The sequence below is a fragment of the Pyrgilauda ruficollis genome, unplaced genomic scaffold (genome assembly GCF_017590135.1).
Source record: "Pyrgilauda ruficollis isolate IOZ18807 unplaced genomic scaffold, ASM1759013v1 scaffold54, whole genome shotgun sequence".
NCBI lineage: Eukaryota > Metazoa > Chordata > Aves > Passeriformes > Passeridae > Pyrgilauda > Pyrgilauda ruficollis.
In genome coordinates this window covers 7,430,797-7,443,767 of record NW_024527044.1, presented here as the reverse complement: position 1 = coordinate 7,443,767, position 12,971 = coordinate 7,430,797, and the positions used below count along the sequence as shown (strand labels likewise).

Genomic DNA, 12,971 nt, shown 5'->3' with positions numbered 1-12,971 from the left:
ATGGATGGAGCCCGGTGGGAGCAGCTAAATCCAGGCGGGAGCTAAATTTCCCCTCCGGAGGGACCTGGACTTCTTGCTCGGGGTCTGCAAGAGGCGGCGGAACCTGCTGAAGGTGGGGGAAGGTGGGCGGTGGGGAAGGGTGGGGGGGTTCGGAGGAAAATCGCATCGCTGGTGGTGTTTTGGTTTTGGCTGGAAGGCTGCGCCCACTGCGAGACCGCTCCGGGGAAAAGTGGAGCCAAGGGTTTTCCAGGCGCTCCCCATCGCTCTGGATCGCGGCCGGGGAGCCGGCTGGGCTTTGGGGAGGCCCCGCACGAGATGTACCAGAGCTTAGCCATGGCAGCCAACCCCGGCCCTCCGGCGTACGAGGGCGCAGGTGGCTTCATGCACAGCGCGGCCGCAGCGTCCCCCGTCTATGTGCCCACCACGAGGGTCACCTCCATGCTCCCCAGCCTGCCCTACCTGCAGAGCAGCGGCTCTTCCCAGCAAGGCAGCCCCGTCTCCAGCCACTCCATCTGGACTCAGCCCGGAGCCGAAAGCGCCGCTTACAACCCTGGATCTTCTCACCCTCCCGTGTCACCTCGGTTCTCATTCTCCACCAGCACCCCCATCCCTGCCACCTCTTCCCGGGAAGCGGCGGCGGCTTACAGCAGCTCCTTGAACCTTTCTGCTAACGGGAGGGAGCAGTACAGCAGGGGCTTCGGCAGCTCCTATTCCAGCCCCTACCCGGCCTACATGAGCCCCGAAATGGCCACGACCTGGACTTCCTCGCCCTTTGACAGCCCCATGCTGCACAACCTGCAGAGCCGAGGGACGCCCGCGGCCGCCCGACACGCCAACATCGGTGAGCACGGGGCTGGGAGACGGGAGGGGAGGTTTCACCCCGTTATCCCTCAGATTTTGGGGCACGCACCCCTCTGTGTGTAGGCACAACGGGCATGTAGTGGTTTTGGTTTTTGGAGGGAGGAATTTGGAGCATTGGTGTTGGCGTTGAGTGGCCTCTCTGGCTGGAAAACTTCGGGGTCCTTATTCTTACTTATTCTGTAAAATCACCGCTCCAAAACATCCGCAAAGGCCACAGTTTCCAAAAAGTAAACGAAATTTAGGGCAGACCCGGAGCGGCAAGGAGTGATGAGCCGAGATCTGGAGCGAAGGCCTGTTGGCTCCTCGAATAGCTCAGAGGGGGTTTAGGGGCTCTGATGGGGATGATTTTGGGGTGCAAGGCCACGATGTTCCATGGACACGCAGGCGGCCCCTTCCTGAGCTGGCTTTAGGTGCGAAACTGGGAGCATTAAGAAATCAAAGTTGGGTCCATGAATTCCAAATCTTTCCTTCGGGCTGTTTTACATTCTGGTCTTTTAAAAAATTCTTTTGGAAAGGTCAGTTGGGCTACAAAAAGGGAGAGCAAAGAGAAATTTAGAGCTGAGGTGGGAGAGATGATGGAGAAGGATTAAAAGAAATGCGTCCGCATTTATAACAGTGCTTTTCGGAGAACTCAGGCACATCTGAACTATGCAACCCTGGTATTTCAGAGTCTCCTTACCCAAAAAACTTCACTTCTTGTGCCGAGTCCAGTATCTCGGAGCCGTTCATTTAATTGAATTCCTCTGGTTCCTACAACGAAGAATGCGTCTAAATGACTTTAAATACTGTTTTCATATTTCGTGAGGTGGAAGAGGGATAAAAGGAGAGAGAAATGCAGGCACATCTTTGCATGGTGGTTTCATAAACCCTTTTTTCCTTCCCGCCTCCTCTCCACGAAGGTATTTCTGTCGACTTTGGGGTCGGGATTAACAAAGAAAACACCTCAAATTTGTCTGCAGATCTATTTTACGATTGTGTTCTCTGACCCGAATTTTGGAGGATGATTTTCCCATCGTGTCCAGCAGGATTTGCGTTGTCTTTAGCATTATTTTAAGATGTTAAAAGAAGGAAAGTTGGGCGTCGGTGAAGGCTTGGCCTTGCCAACATCTTGTGCTTTTCTTTAGGTGCTAGAAAATTTCTGAAGACGAGGAACAGATTAAAGATAAAATTTTAGCTAATCAGGCAATGTTTTTTTGGAAGCCATGAGAAGACAGATCGTAGAGGAAAAAAATCAGGCTGAATTAAACAATCAAATATGAATTGAATATCAGTAAGCACATATGAATATTTGTATTTTACCATGCTGCCATTTCTTCCTTGGGAAAAAAAAAAAAATTAAAAATCACCTTTTTGCGGTGATTTCAGAAGGGCTTTTAATAATAAAAATACCCTAAACCCAAAATAATGCAAATGAAGAATTGCAGTTGCAGAAACATCCATCCGCTTTTAAACTGCCAGGGACTGAGCGTGGAGATTTGGGGGTTTTGAGCGTGATGGTTTGTGCTGCAGCTCCGCATTTTGATGGCAAAAAAAGGGGTTTTAAATAGCAGTGGGAAGAAGAGATGAGTTGAGCCAGTGCAGAAAATGGTTTTTAATGAAGGAGGAAGGAGCCGGGACTCCACGGTCCTGACTCGGGTGCCGGATTCTCGGCAGCGCGGCGGAATCCGCGGGATTCATTACCATGGGGCTAATTACGCCTCTGCCTTGGATATGGAAAAGCGTTCGAATTTTAAAACATGAGTTCTTGGGTTTTGGTTAAAAAAAAAAAAAAAAATTAACTGCCTGAGAGCCGGTGACTTTTAAATGGATTTTTGGAAGGCAGCTCCTCCGGGAAGTAGTTTAAGGTCCAGACCTGCCCCGTTCCCGCTTCTCCCTGAGTCGGGACGCGGCCGCTGCCCGGTCCCTCCCTGAAGCCGAGCGATGCTTTGGGCATCCAGGGGGTTGAGTAAAGCATGTAGAGGCTGGCTGTGGGGTTCTGAGCTGGGAAAGGGTTTTATTTTAATGATTTTAAGGGTAAAAATCCCTGAAAAACTGAAGGCACTGAAAGATGTACTGGGCGGGGGGGGTGGACACCGTTGTGGATTATTCCCATCACAGACCCACTTTAATTCCACATCCGAGCCTGGTCAGCACCTGAGAAATCCCTGGAACGGTGGAGTTGACTCATTGTTTGCCTTTTCTTAGGGCTAAAAGTAATTTTATTCACTGCACAGCGAGGAACCTCAAGGTGGAAACGCAATCCTTTTAAATGTGTGAGCGGTACTTGCAGCGCTCTCATTTTCCTTTCCCAGAAAAATGCCCACCACCTTCGGGTAGCGCTAAATGCAGAGCACCCCTGGGATCGTTACAATTTTAATTACTATGATTTTTTAAAAAGAAAGATCAAGTATAGGCAGCTACAGCTGAATATGCAGACACGAATTCACAGTCTATACAATTGGGCGTGACGTTTTCCTCCCTGTTTTATATAAATACATCCCTGTAACAATAAAGCAATACACAGGGAAAAGAAGATTAGTGAAAATGTATTCGAAGAAAATAACACTAAAAGAAATACAAATCTTCTTGTTTTCCTCTAAACTGAGGAATTTTTGCTTGGCTTAAACCGTGGTATAAAGCACTGGGAAGGATGGGTAAAACGCACTGGCCCGTTTGGAAAACTTTCCCTGGTGTGAGTTCAAAATGCCAAATTTGGGCTTTTCAGGGTAAGTTTGGTGACTGATCTCATTACCCTGAAGAGCAGGATCAGACCCTGTGGTCGAGGCAGTGAACTTGCCCCAGGCATTGCCTGGGATGGGGTTACTGTGAATTCCCGACTTAATGAGGCATGAAAAGGACCAGCTGCAGAATCCCCTCTCAAAAGACTTCCCCGCCAGCACCAAAAATCTCTTGAAATCGCTCCCAAAATTACCCTAGATGGTCAGTTCGGCTCTGGCCCCTTCCCCAGGCGAAGGGAAGCGGGGATGGAGGGCGGCACGGGGATCCGAGCACATCCATCCTGCAGCTCCTCGCTGCCTCCGGGACCTTTCCAGGCTGGAGAAGGACGCTCCGATCCCAGATTGTCACAGCGGGGATTTTACTTTCGCTGTGGCATCGCGGATGTATTGCTGCGGCTGGGGATAAATCGGGGCTGTGGGCATTCCTGGTGGGTGCCTTTTTTTGGGGTTTTTTTTGTTTTTTTTTTTTTTTTTTTTTTTTTTTTGGTTTTTTTTTGGATAAATTGAAGTCAGGGCTCCTCAAACAGGCGCTGCTGGAACACAGCAGCAGCATCTGGGAAGATCAAAGCCTGGAGCAGACACTGGGTTGGAAAATGTCCTTTCTGCTGCTGGTGGGGGAGAGATTGGGAAACAGATCTTAAGCTTTCCCACAGGGATGCTAAGAGATCTGCCCTGTCGCATCCCGGGGCTGACATTTCCAGTGATTCATTGACATTTGTTACAACCCTCTGCCCTACAAGCAGCCCCTGACCTTCCCCACGCACCAAGGGACAAGGTGGCTGGTCCCTGTGGGGTAGCAGGCGATGAGGGGGGCCCAGCATCGCCCTGTCCCTGATCCTGGAGGGATGGAACCTTAGGACGCAGGGATGGAGCCATAGGACAGAGGGATGCGAGTGGAGGATGGCAGAAAAGGCTGTGGGACACCGGGAAGGGGCTGTGGGACATCGGGATGGGGCTGTGAGACACCGGGAAGGGGCTGTAGGACACCGGGAAAGGGGCTGTGGGACACCGGGAAAGGGGCTGTGGGACATCGGGAAGGGGCTGTAGGACATCGGGAAGGGGCTGTGGGACATCGGGATGGGGCTGTAGGACATTGGGAAGGGGCTGTGGGACACCGGGAAGGGGCTGTGGAACATCGGGAAGGGGCTGTGGGACACCGGGAAGGGGCTGTGGGACATCGGGATGGGGCTGTTGGACGTCTCTGCCTTTTCCTCCATCCCCCGTTTCGCAAGCAGCCGCATTTCTCACCCCAGCCCCGCCGGCGGGGAAGGTTCGCCCAGGGCTTTGTTCCCCCCTCCGGGTTTGAATCCATCTTCTGCTCTCCCTCCTAATTTAATTGTCACCCGTCAGTCTGGGATTTGGGATGAAACCCACAGAACCAGGGTTTCTAATCTCTGAGCAAGATCAAGCTTGAACACACGAGTGTTTATTCCCCCCTCCAAGCCCCCAAGCAGTAGAATTTAAATTGCAAATAAATCAGTGATAATAATAAAAATAAAATCATCACGGGCACTCTGTCACGCCTATTAATAATTCAATTATTTACTTAAAAATTGCACTGTATTACTAAGCGCAGTTCATTTTGCACAGAACAGCCATAGGGTAGTACATAATATAAATGTTCATACATTTTAGTAGAGCAGTAAAACTTAAGGCAGTGGATGGTGGTGCTTAATCTAAGACTTTATTAAACCAGGATTAATTATTTTTCAGTCACCCATGTGTATTTCTTTGTGCCTGTAACAATAACAGCAATGTAGTTTTTTTAAGAGACAACTTATATTTTGCTCTCTACATTTTTTTATTTTTTTTTTTGCCAGAAATTTTAAGGGAAAGAGGCGAAATTCTTGGAAACAGATGAGGGTTTATCAGGCAGAGTACTCCAAAGGAAACCAGGCCCAATCCTGACATCTCTGTGATCTTCTGATGGTGGGAAAACCTTGGCTTGGCCAGCAGAAAGGGGCTCCCCAAAATTTGTTCTGCCAAATGCAGAGGGGTATTTTGAAAGGGCAAACCATTTCTCTCTGAAAATTTAAGGGTGTATGGAAAAAACCACCAACAAAGTGCCAAATATCAAATAAAATTCCAAACTGGGTGAAAAAGTGGCTTTTTATGTGCCTGAAGGTTGGCAGCCTGTTGTTTCTGAAGAAGGATATTAAAATAAAGGTGCAATTTTAAGGAAAATTCAATTTTAAAAAATTGTGTTGTTCCAAAACCTTCAGAAGTTTTTTCCTCATCAGCACAGGGCTCTGGGCTGAAACATTTTGTTCCTTGAGCCCTGCGGAGCTTTGCAAGCATACGGAAAAAAAAGAATGCAAATATATCAACTTTGGGAGGTTTTATTCCCAAATCTGCACACCAGCCTGGTGTGTCCTTCCCTCCCTGCATTTTCCTTATTGGAAAGGAGGTGCAGAAATGGGATTTTCGGGGGTCTCCCCCTGCTGAGTGATGTTCCTGGGGATTCACAGGGCAGAGGAAGCCGAAATCTTGGGTTCTTCAAGGCTTTTGCAACTCAAACTATAAAAAACTTAACAAAGAGTCTGCATCCCCTTTGGGGCTCATTGCTGGCTGCAAAACCAGGTGGGAATCTACCTCAAGAGCTCAGTCCATAGGCTTAGGAAATAAAGTTTTGCTGATGCTGGGAGGGAAAGGCAGAAATGCAGATTTTTGCTGTGCCAGCCGCACATTTCAGGGATGTGGGATCCTGAAAAATACAATTACGCTGCCAAAACCCTTTGGTTGTCATGGCCAGGTTGGGTTGTTACAGGTCTGAGTTGCTTTGGAGTGGAGAATGTGTGTAATTATGCCTGCAGGATTGCAAAAAGGGAGATGGGGATATCTGGAAATGCCAAATATTCACCTTGTCGGCGGGTCGGAATCCTCGCTGCCGTCTGGCAGGAAGGTGTAAATTCGCCTTTGGTGTGTGAGTGTGAAACGCTGCTTAAATAACCAGGGAAATAGGTGAGAATTTTCTCTGACCTCCCAAATTAACCCAAATTATAGAAGCAAATTTTATTATAAGGTCGGATTGAGGGCTTTTTTTTTTTTTAAATTTTAAGAAAAACTGGTCTTTCTCCTTCATGGGACAGAACTCTTGCAGCTGTCTAGGATCACATCCCACATTATGGCAAAATATGAAAACTTCTCCTGCCTTCCCAAGGCTTCCCCACATCATCGGTCACGGTGACCGGGCCTGAGCTGTAAATACATCTGTAATGACAAATTAAACCCAATTATCTGCCAGGCCTGAGCACTGAGGTCTTCCCACACACGGGTGCTTGCACTTGCGTGACAGCGCTTGAAAATAATCCCAGCACCGTTGGCATGAGTGGCATTAAATGCTATTCTGAAAACGCCCGTTTTCAAACCTACTCCAAAATGCTGGGGGTTTTTCCATTTTTTTCCCCTTTTCCCCCTTTTTTTTCCTTTTTTTCCTTTTCTCCAGGAGCTCTTTGCTGCGGGGTGCGTTGAGTTCGCAGCATTCCCCGCGCTCTTGCGCCTTTCTAAACGCTCGCGGCGCTCGGCGGCGATTTCTTTTTCAATACAATAAGCTCGGGCTGGATTTTCTCATCCCCCAAAAAAAGAACTGGCGTGTGCTGGGTGTGCTCCAAAAGAAGAGCCAGGCAGAGATTTTCCAAGCTGGATGCAGATCTGACCCCGTCATCAGTGCTGAAATGTTTCAGCTTTGGAGTTTTGGCAAGACCTGGATTTTAAAGCCAAATTTGGGGCAGCGTCAACTGGAAGCGAAAATAATTTTTTCTTTTCCAAGAAGTGCCCTGTGATTAATTTTTTTCTCAATTATTTGCTGGCACAGAGGGGTCTTTTTGCTTAATGAGGTGGGTACCTAATTGTAGAATGAAGTCTTTGCTGGGGGGGGAGCAAGTTGGGTATTTCCAATCTCTTTTTGCTTTCTCTGTCTTTTTAAGGCCAAACCTGCTCAGGTTTTAGGATCAGCCACCCCCTAAAAAAACAGAAAAACAGTGACAAAATAAAAAACAACCTCAAAAATACCCATGTTCCTTGCTCGGAGCTGAAGCCATCCCCGAATTAAGGCACAGGGCAATTCTCTAGGAGCTGGTGCAGGATCAGACCCATGCAAATAGATTCCATAGGGAAGAAACAGCCCACTGAAAATTACATGGGAATTTACATATGTTCTCAGGGAGGTGAAACCCCAGAATCCAGTGGGACCTTCCTTTTTCTCCTGAGAAGCGGCGACTTCGTTTATATACTGCAGCATGAAGGAATTCATGATGTTTTTTTAATTATTTTTAGTCACCCCTAAAGCTTGTGAGACCCTTACCGGAGCCAGCTGGGCTCGAACCCCTCACACCAGACTTGGGAAAGACTTGGAAATTCATTTTGTTTGTGAAAGAGGAAGAGAAATAACTCCTGGAAAGCCAAAAATTAATAATTTTTCCAGCAGAGGTGGGGCGAGGGCAGCCGGATGAGGGATCCCGCAGGGCTGATCTCCCGTCTCCACCAGGGACTGGTACTGGATTGCTTCTGAATCTGGGATAACAAAATCACCGCCTGGAAATGCTTCCTCCTAATCCCTGGGAATTAAGTTGGTGTCTGCTGGGGGAGCATTTCAGGAGAGGTCCCGTGGTGGGACGCCGCTCGCTGCTCCTGCTCTGCTTCCCAGAGCTCAGCCCTTTGCCGCTGGACAATGCTTCCAGCACGGTGGATTTACAGGGAGATGGGATGGGGCTAGGTTCCCATTACCATCAGACTTTCCTAAAAGATTAAAACCCAAATGTGGGGACAGAGCTGAAGCAGGGAGGGAGAACGAGGCCACACCAGTCCCTCCAAGCAAGACTTTGCCAATTTTTCCTGGTTTTTCCACATGGAGCTCCCTGTGTTCATAATATTTAAGCAAATTTCAGGCTGTCCTCTGACCTCGAGGGCCTCCTTTGGCTCTGCAAACACCTCCAGACTGTTCAGAAGACATCTCCCTCTTGCTGGATTCCCAGCTACCCACCCCTGGCTGTTGCCAGTCCTTGTGCTTTGGTGCACCTAAGTTTTCCTTCAAGCTCCAGCTTCCGGAGTCCTGTTATCACATATGCCAGGCTCTGCTCTTTCAGAAAGGGAAAGAACAGCTTTCCTGGGCAAGGGAGAAGCTGGAATACTGATTCCTTCATGCTGAAATCCTAGATGAGGCAAAAAAAAAAAAAAAAAAATCGACCCCCCAAAAAAACAAACCAAAAAAAAAAAACCAAACCAAAACAAAAAAAACCCAAAAAATACCCCAACCTAATATTTATTATTCAAACTCCTACGACTTTCCAAGCCAGACTCTTGGATTTGCAAGTCAGGGAGCCACTATTATTCAACATCCAGGGCTCACAGTGCTGGAGCTGTAAAAAAAAAAAATATCAGTGAGGCCCTGAGCCCCAGACATCAGGACTCCTCCAAATGACGTGTGGTCCCAGATGTCTGAGATTATTTTGGGAAGGGAGTGCTGGCCCCAGGGGCTGCCTGCCCGGGGGGCTGGCTGCTGGGAAGGACTCTGGGTTGGGACATGCCTGGGTGGTGTGGAGCATGAGAGGGGCAGCTGCTTTGGGTGTGGGATGTCCCTTCCTCACACTCCCCTGGGCTGGGATGATGCTCTGGATCCTGGGTATGACTTTTCCCATGTTTCAGTCCTTCATTACTTCCCTGGGACAGATGAGTGATGCTGTAATTTATCCTGCCTCTCTGGACATGAAGATCTGCGCTTGAGGGTCTTTTCACTTCTGAAAATAAGTAGGACCAGAAGCAGGAGGGTGAAATCCCCCTTGCACCCCACTCTCTTTGCCTCGAGCCAGGGAAGGGTCTCACTCTTGCCTGCTCTCCCTGAGCACTTCTCTTCCCAAACCCACATCCCAGTCAGGCTCTGGCACCTCCCTCCACACAAATCAATAACAACGGGTGAGCAGGTTAATTATAATCACAGAATAAACGCCGGCAGTCTCAAAGTTCACCCAACTTCAGCAGCATTTCAAAACGAGCGGACGGCGCCAAGAAACTTTCATTGATTCCTCTGGGGCAGGTGTGGGAGTTTGAACCTGTCCCCAGGCTGATCTTGATTCGAGGCTACTCAATTTTCCTCCTTATCTCAACTTTCGCCTATCTTATAATGCCTGTTATTTTAGATAAAAAGTCCAATCAATTGAGTTAGAAAAACTGCAAGTTATATGTGGCCCTGATAAGTTCGGTACCTGCCGTTTTATTGGCCTGGGCCGCGAAGTGACCTTTGCAGATGCTTTATCATCCCCTCCTCCCGCCCCGCTCGGGGGCTGAGTTGACTTAACATCCAGAATAACTAATAAAAGAGGAAAAGAGAAGGGCCAGAGGTTAGACAAACTCACTGTCCCCTCTAACGTGATGAGCCGTAGCAAACACCTTTTTGTTTGTCCCTGGCTGGAGTCCCGCTGGGAGGTTGGGATCTGGCCTGGCTTGTGCTGGTGCAGCTCCTCTGAGTGGGATTTATCAGTGGAACAGCTCAGAGCTGGAGGCAGAGCCTGTGTCTAAATCAGTGAAATTAGAACAAAACTGGGACAGGGGTTTGGAGTTTGGATATGTCAGTATTGGTTGGTGCTGTCATGCTCAGGGAGGGACTGGACATGTGGAGCAGTCCAACATATTCCATATATTCCTACACATGGTATAGACAGGTTTTATAAAGTGAGGTGTTTTAATATATCATATGTGTTTTAGACATATAAAATGAATTTTTAAAAATATATATATGTGTGCACAAATGCACACATATATATGCACTCACCATTCTGTATAGCTAAGTTTTATACAGTCACAAAATAATAATAATTTTAATAGTAAAACCAGAAAGAATTGATTTGAGATGATTCCTAACTTGCTACAATGGCATTCTCAAGGGCATCCCAGGCATCCCTGCCTATGGAAGAGGGTCTGGAACTAAATGATGTTTAAGATCCTTTCTAACCCAAACTATTCTGTGATTCTAGGACATGCTATGTGTATATATACAAATATATGTGTTTATATACATGTATACCACATGCCCACAAATATAATAACAGTAATAAAATTGTATTATTGCATTTCTACAAGAAAGATTTTGCATGTTTGCTTTAGTTAAATGTCTATCCTTCTGATGTGGGGAAAAAAACCCACCCCAAACTTGGAGTTCCTGGAGTAGTAGGATTGTAGAAATGCATGTTTTAAGACCCCTAGCAGAACAACCAACTCATCAGTGGCTGAGGGATGTGGATAAGGCTTTGGAATGCCCAACGATGGACAATCCCCCATCTCCTAATGAAAACCCAACAGACCATAATCTTCAGTCACTAGTGAAGAATCATCTTAGGGCTGTCCTGTGCAGAGGCAGGAATTGGACTGAATGCTCCTTGTGGATCCCTTCTGGCTGAGGATATTCTGTGATTCTGTGATAATTGTTAGCCCCTGGCATGGTCCAAGCACAGACCTTCTCAGCCTGAGCCCAGCATCCCCTGGTGCAGCTCGTGGGAAGAAGTTTGCATGTGAGTGGGGTCTCAGAACATTTGAACATGGCCAGACTCTGCTGGCTGGGGTTAGGGTCAGGCTTCACCACCTACCCAGGAGCTGGCCCTGGCTCCCTGGTTACCCCGTAGCCATAAGGCCAATTCCCATGGCTCAGCCACGGAGCAGCAGCTTGGCAGGACTTCACAGCACACCTGCTTGTGGTCCCCTGTGGGGACACCAAGAATGGCTGCACATGATCCATTACCTGTTCCCAACTCAGAGACAGCTGCCCAGGAGGGATCATGGCACTCTAAATCCCAGGTTTTTCTGATCCTCTTCATTTTTCCCCCAGTGTCCCTTCGCTGAGGCCATCAAAGAAGAGTCTCAATGGGAACATCCACTTGGAGATGGGCCAGATTTCAAGGAGGGCAAGGCTGTGGCTCTTTTTTCTTTGTCAAAAGAGAGAAAGACCATTTCCAGGTGCCTTCTGCCAAGCAGACCCCAGGCTGCGGCTGACCCCATCTTGCCCATTCCCTGGGCTCTCCATGCTAATCTGAGATTTGTTAAAAAATATTTGGACAGTCGATAAGCGGAGGAATCTTCTGTTTATCAGAGGAGCCTCGGATATTTACAAGTGTAAGAACTGCAAGGAGGAGTAAGGAAGGGGAGGTCACCTTGGTGGGTGGGAGTTCACTCAGGCACAACTTGACAGTCAGCAGAAGCTGCTGTTGGACAACAGACCGGTCTCAAAAAGGTGGCCAAGTAGCTCCCACCAAAAGACCCTCAGGGATGTCTGCATTCCTGCCTCCTTCAGAGCAGGCTGTGCACCTTTGGGATGTAGGACGTGGTCCTTCAGTGTGTGTGCGTGGACTGTCTCTCCACTCAGCTCTGGGACAACCACAGGGCTGGATGGTTTGGGCTCTGGTGGTTTTTGTGCTGAAGAGCTGTCAGTGCTTTTCCAAGCAACCAGGCTGGCCACCCCCCAGCTCCTGCCCCTTCCCAAAGTACTGTTTAGATCTGGTTTGGAGGAATCCAGCTTGTTTCCACCCATCCTTCTTCCATCCATTTCTTATCTCCAGCTCTGGCTTTTGAAAGCCGCCCTCTTGCCCCCCTCCAATGTCACTCCTTGTCATGGGGAAAGGACAGTGTCACCACGAGATGAAAAGCCTTGTTCAAGGGCATCCTGTTGCAGAGCCAAGACTCAACTCTAAGCCAGCCCAATATTTGCCCAACCTTCCCATCGTGGCCCTCCTGCACATGATTTCAGCTGGTCCTTTGGCTGCTTCCACCTCCACCGTCCTTCAAAGCGTGGAAAACATATCCACGAAGGAAAAGGAGTATTCCTGGCTGCTGGCAATGGTGTGTGCCACAGACCTTGGCTTGCTGCAGGCAGAGCAGGGAGTGCTGCAGGGGAGGGACACAATGTTCCCTTTGCCTTGACGTGAAACATTTGGCCTGGGAAGGGTTGCACGGGAAATGTCTCGCCGTGGTGTTTCACGAAGCAGGGGAAAAGCAGATTTCTTTGCCTTCTGGAAAGCCAGACTGTAGGGTGAATGTTTCCTCAGCAATAAGTAGGGTCTTTATGTTTTCAGAGGGAAAACTGTGGCCCAGGCAGCTAACTGGGTACACAGTTACCATTTTCTCCACCACAGACCTGTCAGACAAACCCTAAAACTTTCTGGGATGGCACCAAGCCATTTCTGTGAGGCTGCACAATGATGCTTTTTGCTTAAAACCATGTTTCTGGCTAAGTGTGGGGAATTTACCTGGTCCCTCACTTCCTGCAGATCCTCCATCACATGGGTGATGCCTTCTGTTGATCCAGACCAGGGGAGAGCAGGGAGCCACACTCCCACAGCACCCACTGCCCAGAGATAGGCACTGTCCTGCTCTCCCTGTGTTTAGATCACATTAATTTCTAAAACCATG

The 12,971-nt window shown here is 48.4% G+C and overlaps 1 protein-coding gene across 2 annotated transcripts in view; it reads left to right on the top strand.

The window, feature by feature from the left end:
- The first annotated feature begins 154 nt into the window (after window positions 1-154).
- Window positions 155-12,971, top strand: part of GATA4 (GATA binding protein 4) — a 30,033-nt gene continuing 17,216 nt past the window's right edge. For both annotated transcript variants that reach the window (XM_041480921.1, XM_041480920.1), the window contains exon 1: window positions 155-841. In XM_041480921.1, coding sequence (XP_041336855.1) covers window positions 316-841 — 526 coding nt within the window. In that variant the 5' untranslated portion in view covers window positions 155-315. The remainder of the gene's footprint in view (window positions 842-12,971) is intronic.